General features: G+C 36.4%; 1 protein-coding gene across 2 annotated transcripts in view; it reads left to right on the forward strand.

The window, feature by feature from the left end:
* The window catches only part of LOC123317522 (protein tweety), a 148,569-nt gene that overhangs the window by 69,161 nt on the left and 59,397 nt on the right, over positions 1–20,011 (forward strand). For both annotated transcript variants that reach the window (XM_044904096.1, XM_044904097.1), the window contains exon 3: positions 1,389–2,073. In XM_044904096.1, the coding sequence (XP_044760031.1) occupies positions 1,389–2,073 (685 nt within the window). The remainder of the gene's footprint in view (positions 1–1,388; positions 2,074–20,011) is intronic.

Below are 20,011 nucleotides of genomic sequence, written 5' to 3' on the forward strand. Positions count from 1 at the left end.
GTAAACAAAAACCGTTGCTCGGGGTTTTTTATGAAATTGGGTTGTTACCATTATACTGAACACGACCTATAGGGTGAAATCATTTTTGCATCCCCCCCTTCCAACCCTCTGAAGTTTAACTAACTTGTCTCAATATCAAGTGTAAAAAAACCGTTGCTCGAGGCTTTTTGATGGAAATGGGTTGTCACTAACATACTGAACACGATCTATAGGGTGAAATAATTTGTGCATCAAAATCAACCCCTTCACACCTCTGAATGTCAACTAACTTGATACAGCAAAAAGTGTAAAAAATACCCGTTGCTCGGGTTGCACGCGCCAAATAGCGCTTGCCAGTATTGAATAAGGGTCCGTCAATTCCAAACGTTACTCCATCGGAGATGAAGCTATGTTGCTTTGACGAGGCCAAGCGAGACCGAATCCAACGGTCAGCATCTGCTTTTCTTCGGTGGAGCGTACTGCATTTGGTGGCCCTGACAATAGCAAATTGGCTAGCTCATTCGGTTCGTAACAACTGTCGATTCTCATATCGACGGACGGGTGGTAGGTATTTGAGTTAATTCTTATTAGTGTATCCATTGCCTCTAGGGGTGATCCTTTCATTATAAGCTGAAAAATTTCATATTGAAGACTATCTCAGTCAGCAAAAATTAATCCTTTCCTCAAAAAAAAAATCCAGGTAGTCTTCTCTAAGTTAGCAGAAAATTTGATCTGAAATAAAAAAAAAACGAAAAGCAGAAAAATGTGAGAAAATAAAATTAGGTCAGATTGACCTAAAATTCACAACCCAATTCAAAAAAGATTCGAAAACTGCAGGTATAGTCCTGAAACTATTCTGAAATTTATAAATGAAACAATGGTTTACCAGATGGTTTATAGTTTCTTCTGGTTCCCAGCATTCACAACTAGGGCGCTAAACTGAATTCCATCGAAAAAGCATGCTATTGCAACGTCCGCGACCTGATCTCATGTGGTATACAACCATTAGAAATAAAAAGACTTAAAAATGATTGAATTTTCCTCTACAAATTATTGAGTGGTTTGTATGATAAATGTGAATCAACATCAATGATGTCATCATGTTCCTTCTAGGAATACTAGGAATAGGTAGTTACTTGCAATTCCTGCTTACAATAGAGATCTCGATAAAAACACCTCTTCAATTAGAATGTGTATTTTCTTCAATAAGTATTGTGGAAACTTGATGTGTTCACGATGAGTTTCACTCATGTATTAGTAGATACTATTGTGGCATTTACTTGGATTTACCCTATTTGTATGCCAAACGATCCCAAATCGAGAAAGGAATAAATCATTTGATTTTACTAATGGAATCTATAGATGAATCTGTATTAGCATGAAATAGTCACGAATATTTTTCATTTCAGAGTCTTGGAATTCTGGGATCCATACCAGCAGCACTCCTGATCTTGACATTACTACTTCTTCTTATATACCTCTTGACAAGATGCTGCGACCGCAAGCCGCGACCGGCAAAGTCGATAGCCGCCCTGAAGGTAATCTTAGCCTGTGTATCAGTTCTTTGCTGTGCCGCAGTTGGCTTAGGGCTATACGGAAACGACGACCTCCATAACGGCTTCACCCAGCTAATGCAGGAGGCACGGCAAGTGAACAACGTGGTGGGAAAGATCAGAAACCAGACGGAGCTTATGGAACGCCAGCTCAGAGTACAGGCTTCCCAACAGTTGTTGGCCATCAACGATATCTTCGATGAGCCAGTGTCCAATATGACCCTTTACAAGGAAGCTAAAGGTTTCCTGCTGAGAGCAACAGATAATTGTTCCTTGGTGGCAAACGCTGCTGCCGACATTAGGCATCCTCTGAATCTAGATCTAACAGAGGAGATTAGGGCAGGTGAACGTTTTGAGATGGTGCGTTGGCCCTTAACGATGGCTATATTGAGTGTACTTTTGATACTTTGTGTAATTTTGTTGGTGGGTGTGGCGAGACACAACAGATGTGCCCTTATCGCTTTTTCAGTGTGCGGACTATTGGCCATAATAGCGTCTTACTTGATGGCGAGTGTATATATTTCTTCGGGGGTTGCTCTTGGTAAGTAAGACATTTGCGTATTCTAATTTTTCAATAAAAGATGGATCAGAATATCAATGATCGTCTTAATCAAACTATACAGTTGAATCTGTGATTGGTTTATATACAGGGCCCGCTACCTAAAACTCCCCAGACCCGTACCTTGGTCCATTTATGAGATAACTTAGCGGGCGGTGTGTCAAATTGACCGTCAGTTCAGTATGGACGATTTTGCATTTATTTGAGGGATGATATTTTTTTCTTTCTACAACCTCTATCCATTCCGTTGATGCTCCTGGGGTTGATAAAATTTTCATCATTCATTCATTTCATATATGGTAATTTCTAGTTAATTATAGGCCGAGCTATAGGCTGTGTCTATCGTGCGAGAGCCAGTCAATTCGATAGTGTATTTTCAACCCATCTGGCCTCTCTATCTTAAGAGGAAAAAATCTACTTAGTACAGAAGACTTCAACCTTCCTGATATGAATTGGCCTCTTATCAGCTGCCAGTCTGTCCAATCGGTTTCATCTTTTTATGCAGAAATGGTTCTTAATTCGAGTCTTCTTCAGCTGGTGACCAGCCCTACTAGATTCCGTGCCAATCAGAATCCGTCTCTGTTGAATTTGATATTGGTTGATGATGGAGACCTTATATCGGATATCAACTAATTACCAACATTCGGAAAGTCAGACCATGTAAATTAATTTCAGTTTACTATATCTAAGAAGATCAAAATTGTCAAGAAAACAGGGCCGCCGTCAGGACCGGCAAACCGGGCACCCTGCCGGGGCGGCACATTCTGGGGGCGGCAAATCAGTTGATAAAACGATACAAATTTTTTCCCACCAAAATTTTTTTTCTTCAAAATCGAAGAGACGAACATTATTAATTATTAGAGTGAAATCGAAAAGGCGGTTTTTGCGCTTGGTTGCCAAACAATTCACATATGTACTTGAAGTACCGAATAAAACGCATTTTAACCAGAAACAAGAGGAATACCGCCAGATGGAAAAAGATCAAAGATGCCGCATTCTACTCATAAATAACTATCAAAGTCAGCCTCCAGATATCTCCACCGCAGCGGTCACTCACTGACTCACTTTTCCTTTTCTTTAGTTATTGCTGTCTAGCCAGTCGGTCTCTTTGATAAACGTCACGGACTGTATAGTTTTTGGGATTTGTGACGGTTTCCAGGATGATTCAGAAATATTTTTTACATTCTGTATGCCAATCCGAATTCCAAATGTTGATTTCGGTAAGGGATTTAAAATATTTGAGAAGCATCAACTCTTTACAATAGTATATTATCATGTTTGCACGAATTCAGACTGTTGAAGATTTTCATATATCTCTTTATCTGTGGAGTTTAGAATTTCAAATTAAATCATATTGAAGGTCAGTTCTATATCTGTATTTTTCAAACGTTTCACTGTATGTATTTTACTGAATGATACCGGCGCCGGCGTAGTTAGTAGATATATACAGTAGAATCCGATTATTATGACGCCGGCTATATTGACCAATCGCTTATTATGACGCAATGGCAGTGTTAAGTTTGGTTTCATTCAAAACTCCTTACAACAGGGTTCGGATTTAATAACTTCGCTTATAATGACATGTCGCTTACAATGACATGATTTCAGATACAACAACATTATTCGTGGAAAATTCCTCCGGTTATTGACAGCTCGATCGTTTTCTTGAGCCACCCCACCCCTTTTCATGGGAAGAGGTTTGAGACGATACAAGCTATATCTGATTTTTTTTTCTAAAAATGAAAAAGTTCTTCATATTTAGTTTTATTTTTGAAGGAGAAGCTGATATTTTCGAATTTTTTCAATGGAAACATATATTCCATATGGAATCGTCCGACCTGATTATGAGACCCGCCTTCGTCTGAACAACATGACAACATTTGCGGATAGACGCACTAGAGGTGACCTGATATTCACATACAAGTGCATGCATGGAAATTTTGGTCCTCAGGTGGAAGCCATATTCTGTAAAAATATCAATAATCTTCGAGGTCACGATTTTAAATTCAGGAAGGAGAATTTCCGGACCATTCCAAGGCAGATGTTCCTACCCAACAGAGTGTTCTCATCCTGGAATAGACTTCCCAGTTCCGTGGTCAATAGCTCTACCACCAATAGCTTCAACAATGGACTAGACAGACTGAGACAACTTTAATGGTGAAGAAATGTTCGCTGTGTTGGTGCCGAATTTTTGTGTCCTGTGTGTGTTACTCACATTTGAAATGATTCGATATATATATATTTTTTTTTTATATTCATTCACTAGTTTATCTTTATTTTGGGGAAGTGTACGTTGAATTTTTTTATATGCAAGCTTATTTGAGTTTATATGTATTTACTTCAACTCTAATTGTATGGTTAATAATAATAATAATAATAATAATATAATTTGTCGTTTTTCTCTCAAACTAAATCAATAAAAAATATCTTCAATTTTGCTTTATGTGACTTCCGGTTATTATGACGTGTTTTTCATTTCCTCTCAATGTCATTATAAGCGGATTCTACTGTAACTCACTCTTTTATATTCTTGTTTTTTCTTATCGTTTTTTTAGATTCAACATTTACCAAGGCATATCAAATTATAAAAAAACTTATCTCTAAATATCTTCATTTTGAACATGCTCTACGATATTCCATAAAGAACTAGAAGTAGTCACAGCAAGGTGGAAGAATATCATTTTGCGGTGGCGGCGGCCCTGAAAGAAAATGATTGTCACAGGGGACTTTCCGCCACCTTTTTTGAAAAATATTATTTTTTTTAGTTTTTAGTAGATTTGAAAGAGTTCTGGAGTTCCTGATAAAAATTTTGAATAGTGTCGTCAAATCGTGGATTCTAGTGAAAAAAAAAAAAACAAACTTCACGCCGTCTTTTTCGAAAAAATGTTTTCTGGTGCTATTTTTCGTTTAAGACGGAAGAGTTTTAGACCGTATTAATAGTCAGATCTCAAAAGTAGTGTCTAAGTAGTGTAATTCTGCGATCTCACTTGAGTAGGCGCTTATTATTAAATGTGACTGATGTCCTCGAATGATCTCAAGATGGAATTTGGAAACTTCAAATTTTGACGATGCTACGATGAACTCGATCACTTAGACGAACAAGAATGTGATGTGACATGTCCGTTCGTTCGAGATCGATAAATCTACTTCGTTACACCCCACTGTATGCCACATTGATGAAAAAATATCGAGCAAAAATAAAAATAATAATTTCTCTTTTTGTTTTGTAATCTCAAGTATATCAAGCCATTACTCAAGACATTCATAAGTTGAGTTCCAAGACTCGCTTCTTGAAATATGTAGTATCAAACTGATAACAACTTAATATGAGTTTATTAATAAGCCGTCATCTTGAGATGCTGTTACTATCTTGAGAAGGTATCAACTTAGATAGGTCTTGAGACCCGTTTTGAGGTACCAACTTTTGTTTTCAATGTCAGATTGAATTCTACATTGCTCTAATGATTCCGCAGAAAATTTTTCTGAAATCTGAAAAAAATCTTCAAATTTTCTCAAATAAGGCATCATTCTAATATTAATAACTTCGAGATTTTTGCTTCATATTCAGTTGAACAAGACAAGAACATGCTTCCTCGACCCGAACAGAAAAGGGAATACTCAGAGTCGAAAAGTCGCTAAGCCGAACTCAACCATTGTAGAAATTGTCATAATTCCAACTAGAAAGCAAATCTTTTGTGAAAATCACACAAAGAATACATACCATACATCAAGCATCTGAAAAATTCAACCAATGATGACGTACCGACATTCGTTCTATGACAAATAAACTCTTATTCTTAAGTATGGAGAGTAGAGAGAAGGAGAACGATCGAAGTACTAAAAATGTGTCCAAAAACGGGGAACGTATGGTAGGAGTCGCTGCGATCGCTACGTTTATCGATTGGGATTGGGGATTTAAGCGTCGAGTTGAAATGAACAACCTTCATTTTATTTTAGGTTATGTGTCATCGTAGTTTTTTCTGATGATTTTTCAAATACGTTTCTTCAAATCTATAATGATTATGAATTTTCATATCTATATGCAATGAAATACAATTCACATTGTAAAGGGGACGCTTATATTAATTCATAATATGTAAAGGACGAAAAGCTCTTGGAATATCGTTCCTTGAGGGTTTATTAATACATACCATGAATTTCAAACCCTCAATTCATTTAGACCTATTTTCGAGTTATTTTTTTGTGGACTCTGAGATGAGGGGGTGAAATTCACCCTTCCAAGTCTCGCAAATAAAAAAGCTCTCGAAATATCGTTTAAGAGTGCCTTATACATATGCAAACCGAATTTCAAACCCTTTAATCATTTTTTAGACCTATTTTCTATTATCTTCGAATATCCATTTTACGGCTGGAAGTCACACTTCAACATTCTAGGAATAAAATATCTTTGAAATAGTATTTATCAACATCTAATGAATAAACACTCCGAGTTTGAAAGAATTCATTTATTTCCGAGACCTACTAACGATTTCAGTATGCACAGTACGCTAAAAAAAATGTAACCTACGCCACTGGTCAAACGGCCGCTAGATCTGAAGTGGCTGCTAAGTTCACGCCGGTTTCGAGTATGTACACCTGACGATTTTTTTTTACATCTTTGAGTTTTTTTTTACATCTTTGACCCTGCTTACGCTTTCCCCACCGCTGAAAGTTGTAACCTACAGTTGTACTTGGCCTATCGGCTGCTCAGATGGATACGGTGAGGGGTGAGTCCCCAAAAATTTTCTTCACAGAACCTAACTTTAGTTGGGCGCCAGGTCTACCACGTAAACCAAGAGAAATCCTGCTTCAGGGAAAGTTGAAGAAAATGGTTTTTTACAATTTTATTAAAATTAAAAATTTACAAAAAAAAAAATAAGCTATGATTGCTGAAGGCTGATTATATAGTAGTATAGTAGTATAGTATAGTATAATTTATTGATCCTTCCAGACATAACAATTTTATGTTTTATGTTTTATTGTCTGATCTTTCGACAAGGGCACTATGAAAGTTATATTTGGCACTTTTCAATAAGATATTATAAGAAGCTTTGGCTTTTTTGTATAAATCAAGGGTGGATGGGCTTTTGACATTAGTATATAACCAGTGAATCTTCTTCAGTTCTTGTTTAGCATGCCTAATTTCAGGGGTGACCCATTTTTTAACATTTTGAACATGATCGGTATATCTGATAAGCGGGCAACATACTTCAAAGTTACTCAAAATAATATTCGTGAAAGCTTCAAAGCAATCATCAACATTAGAGTGAAGGTAAATATCTTCAAAACTGCAATTTTGAATTTGATCAACAAATATGCACAGGTTCCTCTGACTCAAATTTCTCACTAACCTAGTAACAGGTTTTTTTCTCAAGTCAGGGCCAATGGACAGTTCGAGCGAAATAGCTCGGTGATCACTCAGAAACGCTTCAAAAACCTCAGCATGACAAATTGATGGATCTGCATTATTTAGAATATAATCGACTTTAGACACAGACGTATGACCCGTTATATCAGTAAATACTCTTGTAGGAATGTTAGATGAGATGTGTAGATCATAACATTCCATTAAATCAATAAGTAATTTGTAGTTTATACATTTGTCCTTCAGAAAATCAATGTTCAAATCACCACACACAAATATGTTATCGGTTGAAGCACAACAATAATTCAATGCAAGTGATAGTCTATCAAGAAAAATTTCAATATTACCAGAACATGGTCGGTAGACACTCAGAATACCCATCCGCATGTTATTAACAGTCACTATTGTTCCACATATTTCGCACTCCATTTCTTCCGAAAATCTGAATACACACAAATTCTTCGTTTGCAGACCAGACTTAACGTAGATTATTGATCCACCATGTTCTCTATTTGGGCGACAATAACAGGCAGCTTGTATATAACCAGGAATGGTCATGGTTTTCACATTTTCCTGCTCACACCAGTGCTCTACAATGCTTACAATCTCAGGATCACGCTCTGCCAAGATTGATTCCACGGTCACTATTTTATTTTTGATACATTGAGCATTCATTTGTAGAATTTTAATGGAAGCATCCTTCACAACTTTTAAGTTGCTTGATTGTTCACCGCTCCCGGGCGAAAAAAACGATGAACCGTCAAGGGCTCTTTCGTAATCAGAATTAGGAAGAAGTACCTTGAAAGACGAATAACTTTCCGGATATCTTGACGAGAGTTTCTCACACTTCACAATAGAGAAGTTTTTATTCAGAAAATTTTGTAAATCTTCCACAGTAGTCTCAGGCTTCAGATTCGATACATGGAATGCCTTAAATTTCTCAACTCCCTCAACGTATGAGCTCCCTGAAAAGCTTCCAACAACCAATGGGCGATTACGTCGCTGAGATGAACGCTTACGGGAAACGACTTCCCATTCCAATCCATTTTCCTGTTTATCCACCGATGGCGGCACTTCAGTGCCAACCGATTTCAAAAGTACCGGATTTTTATTATTCCAAGCATATCGAATTGGTGGTCCTGTTGAAGCAGTGTTAGAAATCGAAAGCCCCGTCTCGCTTGGACCAGGAACACCCTGTAATTTCGCAGGATTAGGATCCACAGTTGCGGTTTCTTTAATACCGTGGGGTGCAGAGGAACCCGATCGACCAGGATCAACAGTTACAGAATCCGAACCTGTTCGCATACTCGCCGCGAACTTATCTGTTCCATTGTCAGTAGGTGTGTCTGCACTGTTTTTTCTTGAGAGATTGTTTATTATCATATTTTTATCAATTAATTCCGCTTCAAGAGTGGAAATTTTGAATTTTAATAGGGAGTTATTCTCGATCAGTAAAGAATTCTTCGCCTCCAACTCAGAAATAATTTTCAAAAGTAGCTCACGATGATTTGAATCACTACTTAGGTTCTTAGGCATATTTTCCGACATCGGAGATACGTCAGATAAATGCAAATCGACGGCGGTTGATATTTCTTCCTCACAACATTTCTTAGCTTTTATTGCACAGCTAGGATGATAAAGTTTCGTGCAAACATTACACTTAACACTGTTTCTCACAGTTGGACGTTTGCAGCAACCACATTCGGAAATCACGATTTTCAGAGATTCGCTCGCACCGACTTTCTTACTCGACATCTTGAGACGTAATTCAAAAAAATACAAATAAGGCGTTATAGAAAGCTAATTGGGCTCCAGACAGAATTTTGATAAATATATACTGATCGAGTTAAAGTTATAAAAAAACAGAAATTTTGAGACCTCACTTGTTCTATTCTGGGTATTTCCCGTTGGATGGTAATTGGCAGAAAATTTCAGTTCTCACTGGTTCAATCCAGATGCCTTTGATTTGCAGTTCAGTTATTGGAGGCTCGCTGGGTGTATATCAACCAAAAAATTTCAGTCCACGAGATTCTGATCTTAAGACTCAGCTTCAGACGGTGTTGCTTCCCTTCAATGTCAACTGATACTCCAACGTGCAGTGCAGAATAGACAAAACTTATGTAGTAGATGTCAAAATGGTGGTCGATTTAATTCTGTTACAACTAACTCCTTCTACAGTAATATAATAATTGGAATCAGTACAAAACGCCTTTTAAGTGTTAAGTGAAATAATTCACAGAATAACGAACTATAAGTGATTGAATAGATAAAAAACTATGATCAAGTTCAACAAAATATAACAAAATTCTAGCTATATCTTTCCGGAAAGAGAAAACAAATTCAACAAATTGGTCAAACTAGAATTAACCAAATAGAAGTACAACAACTTTTCAATGAATCATCCGAAAGAATTATATCAAGAAATTAAAGAAAAAATGATGACAAAAAAGGGAGCATGTACTCTCTGGCAAGTGAAGAAATGAAAGGAAAAAAGGAATTAATAAATAAAGTCCCAACCCACTGATGGTGAGCAGGATGAAAATTACGAAATTCAGCAAATTAAATTTCTGAACAAAGAAAATGAAGTAAAATTAATATAATTGAAATTAATCAATAAAGATATTTTATCACCAGATATAACGTACTCACTTTTCGTCACCTGTTAACAACGTCAAGTTCAAAATCTAATTGATTTGAAGGTCAATTCAAATGGAATTGAAAATGAACGACTCCCCTCCCTCCTAAGAAAAATCCGGTTAATTATTCCGTATATTACGGAAGCAGTAGCGTCACGGCGATGAGGATTAGGGTTGTAACGAGATCGTTACACACCACCCCAGCTGGGTAAAAAAAAATTTGGAAACTTTAGGAGTTCACAAATTTTTTTTTTTAATTTAGATTCATGTCAATCACAGAGGAACCAGGTAGAAATTCAGGCACTATTATCAAACTCAAAATTATGCAATATATAGATAAGTATAAAGATAAATCATATAGAACGCAAATTTATATGTTACATCAGTTCTCAAATTATCAAAATTACTAGAACCGAATGAACATAACTCCGTTGAAAGGTTTCCTCATGAAAGCACAAATTTTCCGAAGGAACTACAAAAATGTAGATTCTTTCATAATTATGCCATTCAACAGATTCATTCTTCTTCACGACACCATTGTTCATAGATAATAAAGATAAATTACAAGGCAAGGAAGTGGAGATAAAATTATTTTGAGCTATCATCTGAATCAGCGCTGAAATATTCCTCCTCATCGGAATCTGAGTTTTCGTCCATATAGGCTGACTTAATATCCTTAATATGCCAGCGACCCAAATCGTTACCATTCAAATCTTGAAGTTCGTAAACCAAATCTGAAACAACTCTAGTAACAACACAAGGTACAAACTTAGGGGCTAACTTGGCACAATAATTATTGACAGCTGAAGAAAGAGTAACATTCTTCTTCCACACCTTGTCACCGACATAAAATTTAACTTTTCGTTTCCTCAAATTGTATTGATGAGAGTTCCTAAGATAAGCCTGATGCAACCTATTTCGCACTTCTACAAATAAATCAGGAAGCTTTTGAACGTCATCAATTCGTTGTGATTTGTCTGAAATAGAAGGAATATTCTTATCATTGTCCGAAATTTTTCCATAAAAATCCCCTGTCACAGGAACATTCCGAGCAAAAGTTAAGAAAGCAGGAGAATATCCGGTGACGTCATGTTTTGCCAATCTTATAGCTTGAGCTACTTTGAAAATAGAAGAATCCCATGTTTTGTGATTATCATGAATGTAGCAGCGGATTGATGTAACGATAACTTTATTGACTCGCTCTGCGAAATTAACTTGAGGATGATATTTCGCGTTGTACCAAATCTTTTGCACTCGATAAGTTTCCATCAAATGCTTGAACTCTTTACTGATGAATTGACTACCGTTATCAACCATCATAATCTGTGGTACTCCGTAAATGAGAAATACATGATTTTCAATAAATTTGACGATATTTTTCGAAGTAGCATTAGACATCGGCTGAACCAAAGTAAATTTAGTAAACCAATCGACAACCACTAAAACATATTGGTTTCCGTTTTTAGATCTAGGATAGGGACCTAAAATATCCGCAGAAAGGCATTGAAAGGGAAAATTTATGTTTTTATATGAACCCATTTGACCGGCCGGAGGCAAGTTCGTACTTTTACAGGCAGCACAAATAGGACACTTTCTAACATATTTGTAAACGTCCCTTCTTATTTTTGGCCAGTAGTATAATTCTGATATTCGATTAACAGCGGGTTTCATAAAACTTTAATTGTCCGATCAACGATTTGACAGTTACTCGATTTGTAAAACGAAATCACTGAAACTTTTTTATTTCTGAATATATTGCAGAATGAGCAATTGAGAATAATTGAATGGACGTCTAAAAATCATAATTTGATGCGAGAATGATATTCTGAATGATCATTACTAAATTATCGATTGAAAACAAATTGACGTCTATTTGTCAATCAAGAGTTTATTCCGCGATCAGGCTTTATGAAACCCGGGGTAAGAGTTTTAGATATTCCTAAATGAGCAGAAGTTTCTTTATCATGATAAAAGCTGAGAACTTCCAAACGATTAGTGGAAGGGACTACAATTTTCCAATCGGTTAAATTACTAGTTAAATTGTGATGTGAAAGAACATGTTTATACAAAATCCCGTTTTCAACACGAAAAGAAGGATATTCATCGGGACTCTTCAGAACATTTTCAATCATTGACTTATACCATCTATCAGGTTGAAAAGTAGAAACGTCAATTACAGAAATATCTGCGACCGAGCGCGACAATGCATCAGCCACAACATTCAAAGATCCTTTTCGATGTTTTATTGCAAAGTTAAATTGAGAAAGTTTAACAGCCCACCTAGTCAAACGTCCGGAAGGATTTGACAAGTTATGAAGATAGATAAGAGAGGCATGATCCGTTTCAACTGTAAATTTGGTACCTTCTACATAACTCCTGAATTTTTCAATTCCGAAAATGACCGCTAACAATTCTTTTTCTGTCACAGTATATTTACGCTGACAAGTTGTCAAAGTTTTACTAGCGTAAGCTACGGGATGTTCCAAACCATCACATTCCTGGTATAAAATAGCACCAACACCTGTATCAGAAGCATCACACTGGATAATGAAGGGTTTCGAGAAATCAGGGCTGGCGAGCAGTGGTGCTGAAACTAAACGAGATTTTATTTCAGTGAAAGCTGCTTCGGCTTCAGGAGTCCAAGTAATAGTTTGTCCTTTCTTTCGACCATGCAACAAATCAGTTATGGGAGAACAGACAGACGAAAAATCTTTTATAAAACGCCGATACCAACCGACAAGACCAATTAAACGTTTGATCTCAGTTGTACTTTTGGGGGTTGGATAATTGACAATCGCAGAAACCTTTTCTGGATCAGTTCTCAAACCATGTTCATCGACTACAAACCCAAGATAAACAAGAGATGGGCGACAGAATTCACACTTATCTAAATTTACTGTGAGATTCGCGTTTTTGAGTCTCTGATAAACCTCTTTCAAAACCTTGATATGAAGAGCAAAAGTAGGAGTGGCTATAATGATATCATCCAAATAAACAAAACAATAAGGCGCTAAGTCATGACTTATAACCTTATCCATTAAGCGAACCATAGCTTTTGGACTGTTCTTCAGTCCAAACGGACAAACAACAAACTCAAACAGACCTCTTCCTGGAACTGCAAAAGCGGTCTTGGCACAGGAAGAATCATCCAAAGGAATCTGAAAAAAAGCCTTGGTCAAATCAATTGAGGAGAGATATTTGGCGTCCTTCAATTTATTGAGAATACAGTCTATCTGAGGCATAGGATACATATCATCTGCTGTAACCTGATTTAACTTTCGACCATCGAAGCACACACGATATTCCCCTGTACGTTTTGGAACTAACCACAATGGACTGCACCAAAAAGACTGAGAAGGACGTATAACCTGCAATTCCAACATTTCATCAATTTCTTTATTTAAATGATTTTGCATTGTAGGCGATAAAGGATATTGACGTTGAACGATTGGTTTCGCGTCTCCCGTGTCGATATGATGAATTATCAAATGTGTACGACCGATTTTATCGTTAGGAGCAATAGACTTGAAACAATCTATCACATCCTGAAGTTCTTTTTTCTCTGACGATGACAACTCCGAAAAAGGCCTGATAACATTTACTGCATTTATTGAAGCTTCATAAGTATAAGAAAGATTAGTGAAATTAGCTTCAATTCGAAATGATTCAAAGAAATCCATTCCTAAAATTAGAGCGTGGACAACAGAGGGAATCACCAATATTTTCATTTCCCTTGAAACACCATCCAGAGAAATGGGAACCGAAATATACCCTAGAAAATCCTGTGGTTTGCCGTCAGCAGTAGTAACACTTATCGGGGATTCATATTTGATAGGTATGTTGTGCTCGTGCAAAAGGGAAAAACCAGCAGAACCCAAAATAGAAGAGGTACTACCAGTATCAGCTAAGGCAAGAATTTTTTGCCCGAAAATTTCAATGTTGAGATAGGGGCGATTATCGTTAGGTTTCTTTACAAAAAGGGGATTGATATGTATAACTGAAGGCTTTAAATGTGAATATTCTATTGGTTCGAAACGTTTTGTCTTCGGTTGTTTCTCGAATTCGCGGCGCCATGATTTGTGACATTTCGATTGACTGTAACATGACCGTTCTGACTGGTGACGAGATTCGTGTTCTCGCCACCGCGATTCACGTTTTTTGAATTACATTGATCACACTTAGACTTAAATGTGTCCTTCTTACCACAACCATAACAAAATACTGTTCTGGGTTTTCGACATTGAGGATAGTTGTGACCAGATAAACCGCAATTCCAACATTGAGAACTAGATATTGTAGATACATTATTAGATTGACCACGAGAAAAAGACCTATTAGTCATAGAAGAGAAAGAAGTTGAATCACGAACAGGTCTGCTTAGGTCTGGTTCCAAGAGGCCGGCATCATGAGTCGGTGGAGCCTTATAACGACTGGCCCATATTCTAGATTCTTCCAGCCTTTTACACATTTCGGTGAGCTCACGGACTGTTTGAGGATTATACATCGCTAAACCTGAAATAAAAAATGGCAACAGATTTCTACGAATTTTCCTTACCCTTGTTGGTTCATCAGGCTTGTTCGTCAACCTATTGAAAAGACCTTCCATCGAAGAAATATACAGAGACACCCTTTCGTTGCAACCCTGGGTCCTTGCGTTGATCTCTTGTTCCAAGTCCTCCTCGTAAAAGTAAGGAAGAAAATCTCTCTTCAACTCAACAACAAGCTCATCCCAAGTTTGAAATTTAGCTCTGCTATTAACAAACCACGTCCATGCAGATCCCCTAAATAAGTCACAAGCAGATTGGAAAAGTTCCTGCTTCGATACACCTCGTGCCTGTCTCAACAATTCAACCTTTTCTAAAAATGAATTTACTGACTCGGTCTGGGTCGAACCTGTGAAATAAATATTCCATTTATGTGGAGCCATAAATGAACCATTCGATGAACTACTATAATGGACAGGAGCATTCACCTGAGTGGGGGTAGAAGACCTAGCAGGAGACCCCTTCAAATCGAGATCAGCCTCCAACTCTAAAACTCCATACTCAATCTTCTGTTTCGTCAAAATCTCAAATTCCTCATCAGCAACTAACTTAGATAATCGATTAGACACGTGAGTTAAACGACTAGAAATTCTAGTATAGGTAGGATCATCTCTATTACCGCTAAAGTCAGAAATAACCTTTTTCAAATCAATGAGAGTTTCACCAATTTCTTCTACGTCTTGAGAATGAGAATATGGATTTGTTACGGCATGAAAACTGCGATTAGCTTTTTCCTGACTAAGGAGTCCTCTTAATATTTTTCTCTTAGTATCAATATCTCCAGTAGGTTCAACACCTCGAATTTTAATTTCATAAATCAGTTCATTAATTTTCAAGTGATTAGGATTCATATTGTGTCGAATTTATAGGTACATACGTAGTTACGAAAAAATTCAAAAATAAATGAAAGTTTATTGAATTTCGGGAAAATCGTATATATCTTCAGAAAATTTGCGATAAAGAAAAAAAATTTGAATAATTAAATATCGAGAAGGAAGGAGTTCGTTCAAAAGCGAATATTACCAGTAGACATATGTGTTAGTAAATTTTGAACAAATTCTGTCGGACCATTTATTTTACAAATATCGTCTCCAAGAAGCAAGACCTCAAAGAAAAAAGAAAAGAAAAGGAAGTTAAGCACTGTGAAGCTCTCAAAAGAAATGTCGGGCTCCACGTTGGGCGCCAATGTGTAACCTACAGTTGTACTTGGCCTATCGGCTGCTCAGATGGATGCGGTGAGGGGTGAGTCCCCAAAATTTTCTTCACAGAACCTAACTTTAGTTGGGCGCCAGGTTTACCACGTAAACCAAGAGAAATCCTGCTTCAGGGAAAGTTGAAGAAAATGGTTTTTTACAATTTTATTAAAATTAAAAATTTACAAAAAAAAAAAAAATAAGTTATGATTGCTGAAGGCTGATTATATAAAAAAATACAAATAAGGCGTTATAGAAAGCTAATTGGGGTCCAGACAGAATTTTGATAAATATGTACTGATCGAGTTAAAGTTATAAAAAAACAGAAATTTTGAGACCTCACTTGTTCTATTCTGGGTATTTCCCGTTGGATGGTAATTGGCAGAAAATTTCAGTTCTCAAGGTTCAATCCAGATGCCTTTGATGTGCAGTTCAGTTATTGGAGGCTCGCTGGGTGTATATCAACCAAAAAATTTCAGTCCACGACATTCTGATCTTAAGACTCAGCTTCAGACGGTGTTGCTTCCCTTCAATGTCAACTGATACTCCAACGTGCAGTGCAGAATAGACAAAAATTAGTAGATGTCAAAATGGTGGTCGATTTAATTCTGTTACAACTAACTCCTTCTATAGTAATATAATAATTGGAATCAGTACAAAACGCCTTTCAAGTGTTAAGTGAAATAATTCACAGAAAAACGAACTATAAGTGATTGAATAGATAAAAAACTATGATCAAGTTCAACAAAATATAACAAAATTCTAGCTATATCTTTCCGGAAAGAGAAAACAAATTCAACAAATTGGTCAAACTAGAATTAACCAAATAGAAGTACAACAACTTTTCAATAAATCATCCGAAAGAATTATATCAAGAAATTAAAGAAAAAATGATGACAAAAAAGGGAGCATGTACTCTCTGGCAAGTGAAGAAATGAAAGGAAAAAAGGAATTACTAAATAAAGTCCCAACCCACTGATGGTGAGCAGGATGAAAATTACGAAATTCAGCAAATTAAATTTCTGAACAAAGAAAATGAAGTAAAATTAATATAATTGAAATTAATCAATAAAGATATTTTATCACCAGATATAACGTACTCACTTTTCGTCACCTGTTAACAACGTCAAGTTCAAAATCTAATTGATTTGAAGGTCAATTCAAATGGAATTGAAAATGAACGACTCCCCTCCCTCCTAAGAAAAATCCGGTTAATTATTCCGTATATTACGGAAGCAGTAGCGTCACGGCGATGAGGATTAGGGTTGTAACGAGATCGTTACAAAGTGCAAACATCATAGAACCTTTTTTTCTTTCTACCATCTAATCTTCAAAATCCACTAGGTCTCCACGACGCTCGAGTAAATCCCGATTTAGCATCGTCGGCTCCCCAACTACTACTAAATTTGGAAAATGTTCAACGAGGGATATAATAGATGGATCTTATTAAGATTTGTAAAGAGTGGTAAAATAAATTGTGCAAACAATAAAAATGGCCTTGTTAATGGACCTTGAAGATCGCTTAATATATTTTGTCCCGATAGCAACCTATTGCTCTAGAACTCCATTTACATACTGCGTCCTCTAAAGATAGCCACCGGGTTTGAACGAATGTAGCATTTTGTGACCCCCATTAAGCTAGCAGAACCACTTTCGAATTTTGGATTTTTTTTACGGCCATAATTTTAGGCTAATTCATTACCCCCATTAAAAATATTTTGCTCCCCAATTTTTGGAGAAATTGGGGGTTCTGCTAGCTTAACGTTAAGCTAGCAGAACCCAGAAGCTAATAAAACATTTAGCAGAAATCTGACAATACCATAATTTTAGGCTCATTTTAGGCTCTCATTTGAACCTACTGCGGATTTCCCTAGAATGGTTTAAAAAAAAAGGTTCTGCTAGCTTTACCGTCAAGCTAGCAGAACCAAACCGCTAATACAATATTTATCCAGAAGTTGATTACACTATCCTTTCAGGCTAATTTTAGGCTAATTTATTACCCTAGCGACAAATTTTTTGCTCTCCAATTATTGGAGAAATTGGGGGTTTCGTTAACCCAACCCGTCGCTAGCCGGACAAAACTGATAATCCATTATTTTTCCAGAATCTGATTATATCATATTTTAAGGCTAATTTTAGGCTAATTTATTACCCTAGCGACAAATTTTTTGCTCTCCAATTATTGGAGAAATTGGGGGTTTCGTTAACCCGACCCGTCGCTAGCCGGACAAAACCGAAAATCCATTATTTATCCAGAATCTGATTATATCCTTTTTTCAGGCTAACTTATAACTAATTTATTACCCAAGTAAAAATTTTTTTGTCCTCCAATTGTGGGAGAAATTGCGAGATCTGAAAGCTCAAAGTAATGCCACCAAGATTAAATCGATTAACAATTGTTATTAAAATATCATTATCAATATCATATTACATAACAATTTTAGGCTTATTTGAGGCTCTCATCGAAACTACTGCAAATTTTCCTTGAAACAGTTTTTTTTAAAAGTTTCTGCTAGCTTTACCGTCAAGGTAGCAGAACCAAACCGCTAATAGAATATTTATCCAGAAGTTCATTTACACCATCCTTTCAGGCTAATTTTAGGCTAATTTATTACCCTAGCGACAAAATAAAAAAAAGAAACTGTTTCAAGGAAAATTCGCAGTAGTTTCGAATGAGAGCCTTAAATTATTATGTAATCAGATATTTTAAAAACAATTAATATTGGTGGCGTGACTTTGAGCCTTCAAATCTCGCAATTCCTCCCACAATTGGAGGACAAAAAAATTTTTACTTGGGTAATAAATTAGTTATAAGTTAGCCTGAAAATAGGATATAATCAGATTCTGGATAAACAATCAATTATCGGTTTTGTCCGGATAGCGACGGGTTGGGTTAATGGAACCCCCAATTTCTCCAATAATTGGAGAGCAAAAAAATTCGCACTAGGGTAATAAATTAGCCTTGAAATATGATATAACCAGATTCTGGATAAATAATGGATTATCGGTTTTGTCCGGCTAGCGACGGGTTGGGTTAACGAAACCCCCAATTTCTCCAATAATTGGAGAGCAAAAAAATTTGTCGCTAGAGTAATAATTTAGCCTAAAATTAGCCTGAAAGGATGGTGTTATCAACTTCTGGATAAATAATGTATTAGCGGTTTGGTTCCGCTACCTTGACGGCAAAGCTAGCAGAACCTTTTTTTTTTTCAAAAAAAAAAAACGGTTTCAAGGAAAATTCTCAGTAGTTTCGAATGAGAGCCTGAAATGGGCCTAAAATTATTATGTAATCAGATATTTAAACAACAATTGTTTATCGATTTAATATTGGTGGCATGACTTTGAGCATTCAGATCTCGCAATTTCTCCCACAATTGGAGGACAAAAAAATTTTTACTTGGGTATTAAATCAGTTTGAAGTTAGCCTGAAAATAGGATGTAATCAGATTCTGGATAAACAATGGATTATCGGTTTTGTCCGGCTAGCGACGTGTTGGGTTAATGGAACCCCCAATTTCTCCAACAATTGGAGATCAAAAAAATTCGCACTAGTGTAATAAATTAGCCCTAAAATATGATGTACTCAGATTCTGGATAAACAATGGATTATCGGTTTTGTCCGGCTAGCGATGGGTTGGGTTAACGAAACCCCCAATTTCTCCAATGATTGGAGAGCAAAAAATTTGTCGCTAGGGTAATAAATTAGCCTGAAATTAGCCTTAAAATATGATATAATCAGATTCTGGAAAAATAATGGATTATCAGTTTTGTCCGGCTAGCGACGGGTTGGGTTAACAAAACCCCCAATTTCTCCAATAATTGGAGAGCAAAAAATTTGTCGCTAGGGTAATAAATTAGCCTTAAAATATGATGTAATCATATTCTGGCAGAACCTTTTTTTTTTTAAAGAACCATTCTAGGGAAATCCGCAGTAGGTTCAAATGAGAGTCTAAAATTATGGTATTGTCAGATTTCTGCTAAATGTTTTATTAGCTTCTGGGTTCTGCTAGCTTAACGTTAAGCTAGCAGCTCCAAAAATTGGGAAGCAAAAAATTTTTAATTGGGGTAATAAATTAGCCTAAAATTATGGCCGCAAAAAAAATCCAAAATTCGAAAGTGGTTCTGCTAGCTTAATGGGGGTCATTTTGTGGATGGGAGTTCTTGTAAAATTTTGAAATTCGT

The sequence above is a fragment of the Coccinella septempunctata genome, chromosome 7 (genome assembly GCF_907165205.1).
Source record: "Coccinella septempunctata chromosome 7, icCocSept1.1, whole genome shotgun sequence".
In the NCBI taxonomy this organism is placed as follows: Eukaryota; Metazoa; Arthropoda; class Insecta; order Coleoptera; family Coccinellidae; genus Coccinella; species Coccinella septempunctata.